Genomic DNA, 2,591 nt, shown 5'->3' with positions numbered 1-2,591 from the left:
TCAGAGCCATTGCGTTTTTGAAGTTTCTTTGGTGTCACAGTATTTAACTATAATTTATGTCAGTTGTGCATTTATTGGTACTTGGCCAACACATAGAGCTAACGCTAGTAGCTAACGTTAATTCGGCGTGCTTAGCTAGCTAATTTTCCAAAATGTCAAAATAACTAAAGTTGTAGCCCACAGTGTGCCAATGTTGACAATTATACTGTCTGTTCCTCTTACAAGTTCACATATCTGCATATAATTGAGGAATACTTTAACATTAAACCAACATTGTAGTGTGTTAGTAGACACATTGAAAATAAGGTTCAGGTTTACGACGGGAGCTACTGTCGGTCAAAGCTGCCCACCATGACAACCATCTTTACGACAGTTCACCGCTACTTCCGGCATAAACATATGAACGTCCGACAGCATGGGAGGTCAAAAGTTATGGTCCTAATCTTCAGAAGAAACGGAACCTAACACAGAGCTATGGTAGTTCCGCTTTGTTTTTACTAACTGTGAAGAGTCTTAAACGGCTGCAGCCACAGCCGTCTTCCACAAGACTTAATAACGTCTTTTTAAGTGGCTAAGCTAACATTAGCTTTAACTTGCTTGAATGTGCATGGCCAATTGCGACGCATTGACCTTTCATTTAGTGCTTTGATTATCCAGCTAACCAAAGTTATCATGGTAAAGGATCAGCAGCGACGGCTTGAAGTGTAGTTAGTGTGTAATTAGTCTGGTTTCACTGTGTGTCATGTGATTAGAGTGCAACCGCAGGACGGTGCGTTAGTAACTACCTGTGCTCACATCGTTACAGATATTTTGACGTTTCTCTTCCTCTCCCTGCAGGCCAGTTCCATGGTGGCTGTGGGACTGGCTCTGGCGGCAGCTGGATTTGCAGGTGAGTAACTTCAGTAAAAGCTCAATTCAGAGAAAGAAGGTTGACGCTTTCCAAGGATAAGTCAAAACTGGCAATGCGGTTTTTAACAGTAAAGTCCTTCTTCACTATGTAGTCACTCAAATGTAGTTCCCTCAGCTGAGTGTAGGTGGAAACTACGTGTTTTCCCTCCTCTGTGTCTCCCAGGTCGCTATGCCATGCAGGCCATGAAGCAGATGGAGCCTCAGGTGAAACAAGCCCTCCAGAGCTTCCCTAAGACAGTAAGAAACAAAAGCGTGCACACACTAAATATATCTCCACATGACATGCTGCTTGATATAATATTAACAAGTGTTCTTGCTAGTAGTAACTAGTCAGCAGATGTATGTTGGTGAGCGTAACAGGATATGCTGTTGCAGGCTTTTGGAGGAGGGTACTATAGAGGTGGATTTGAACCAAAGATGACAAAGAGAGAAGCTGCCCTTATCTTAGGTGTCAGGTAAGTGTGCACTCTATACTTCACCAGTAACTGTTCCCAGCACTCTGTACTGTCTGTGTTAAATCCACCAATTAAAAGCTACTGTATACCCAGAGTCACACAGATTAAAGCTTTACATTCTGTGCTGCACAGCTATTATCTGCTATTGTGTTCTCCACAACATAAACATTTTAACAACTACAACTATGGTTATTTGATCATTGTAATCATTTACTGCTGTTTTATTATCTCTTCAGTCCCACAGCCAACAGGAATAAAATCAGAGAAGCCCACAGAAAACTGATGGTCCTAAATCATCCAGATAGAGGTAAGTGGAAGCGTTAAAACTTCCTTATCTGTTCCTGTAGTTTGACTAATTTGATCCATCACTTCAGAATTAAAACTATTCATCCATTTTGTCCCGAGTGTTATTTTGGTGCATCCAGTTGTTACCAAACTTTATTTGCCAGTACATACGTTAGAATGTATAAGCAGTAAATGTTATGCTTTAAAAGATTTTACATGTGAGCATGCATCCAGTGATTGGACGTTCTGTGTCACAGGGGGATCTCCGTACTTGGCAGCGAAGATCAATGAAGCGAAGGATCTGATGGAAGGCCAGGCAAAGAAATAGACCTGAAGATGCTGTATGACTCATGGTTTCACACTTTTTTTTTTTCATGCTGTTGTGCTGATTGACTTCAGCAGTTAACAGGCATTTATACTTGTCCACAAATAAAATAACTGTACCATGTGTTAAAAGTGTATATTGCGTTATTTAATTTTTACTCTTCATAGAATGTTTCACTGAGGTGACTTTCATCTTAACAGGAACAAATGGAGGTTCGTTTGCATTTTTCAACCCATTTGTAATGCAGTACTCTTACATCCTGAGTTTTTCACTTTTAATTTTATACTAAAATAGCTACTGCAAGTTTGATGCAACAGCAGCAGTGCACCATTTTTAACTTTTTGTGTAAGAGAATCAGACCGTTAAGTTTTAGATCTAAATGGAAGATCAAGTTTATTTAAGAACTACCTGCATACAAAACATATTGCACATCAACCAGAACAATCCTTAAAAAAAAAAAACAAAAAAACAAAACAAAAAAAAAAAAAAATACATACTGTAGTTGACCCAACAAAAACATTTGGGATGTTACAACTCTCAGTAGTCCAAATTGTCACTGTCTCCAAAAATAACCCCCAGTAACATATGTTTTAGTGTCAAGAAAAAGTTTTTTTGTT

General features: G+C 39.2%; 1 protein-coding gene across 2 annotated transcripts; it reads left to right on the top strand.

Moving 5' to 3' along the window:
- Positions 1-368: 368 nt before the first annotated feature.
- Positions 369-2,110, top strand: dnajc19 (DnaJ (Hsp40) homolog, subfamily C, member 19). 2 transcript variants are annotated; one of them, XM_026323340.1, is made up of 6 exons: positions 369-477; positions 838-889; positions 1,073-1,146; positions 1,285-1,364; positions 1,601-1,671; positions 1,907-2,110. In XM_026323340.1, exons 1-6 carry the CDS (start codon positions 475-477, stop codon positions 1,975-1,977), a joined length of 351 nt encoding a protein of 116 aa, XP_026179125.1. In that variant the 5' UTR covers positions 369-474; the 3' UTR covers positions 1,978-2,110. The 2 variants fall into 2 exon arrangements, with proteins under 2 accessions (XP_026179125.1, XP_026179126.1); XM_026323341.1 differs by having other exon boundaries at positions 373-477; positions 806-889.
- The last annotated feature ends 481 nt before the right edge of the window (positions 2,111-2,591 follow it).

Source organism: Mastacembelus armatus, chromosome 4 (assembly GCF_900324485.2).
Source record: "Mastacembelus armatus chromosome 4, fMasArm1.2, whole genome shotgun sequence".
Taxonomy (NCBI): Eukaryota; Metazoa; Chordata; class Actinopteri; order Synbranchiformes; family Mastacembelidae; genus Mastacembelus; species Mastacembelus armatus.
The sequence above is the reverse complement of the archived record's forward strand: the minus strand, read 5'-3'. Positions and strand labels throughout refer to the sequence as shown.

Bases quoted from the DNA above. Each gene is read 5' to 3' on its own strand.
- dnajc19 (XM_026323340.1), top strand. The intron at 890-1,072 runs GTGAGTAACTTC...TGTGTCTCCCAG, and splicing joins GGCGGCAGCTGGATTTGCAG to GTCGCTATGCCATGCAGGCC. The intron at 1,147-1,284 runs GTAAGAAACAAA...ATGCTGTTGCAG, and splicing joins TCCAGAGCTTCCCTAAGACA to GCTTTTGGAGGAGGGTACTA.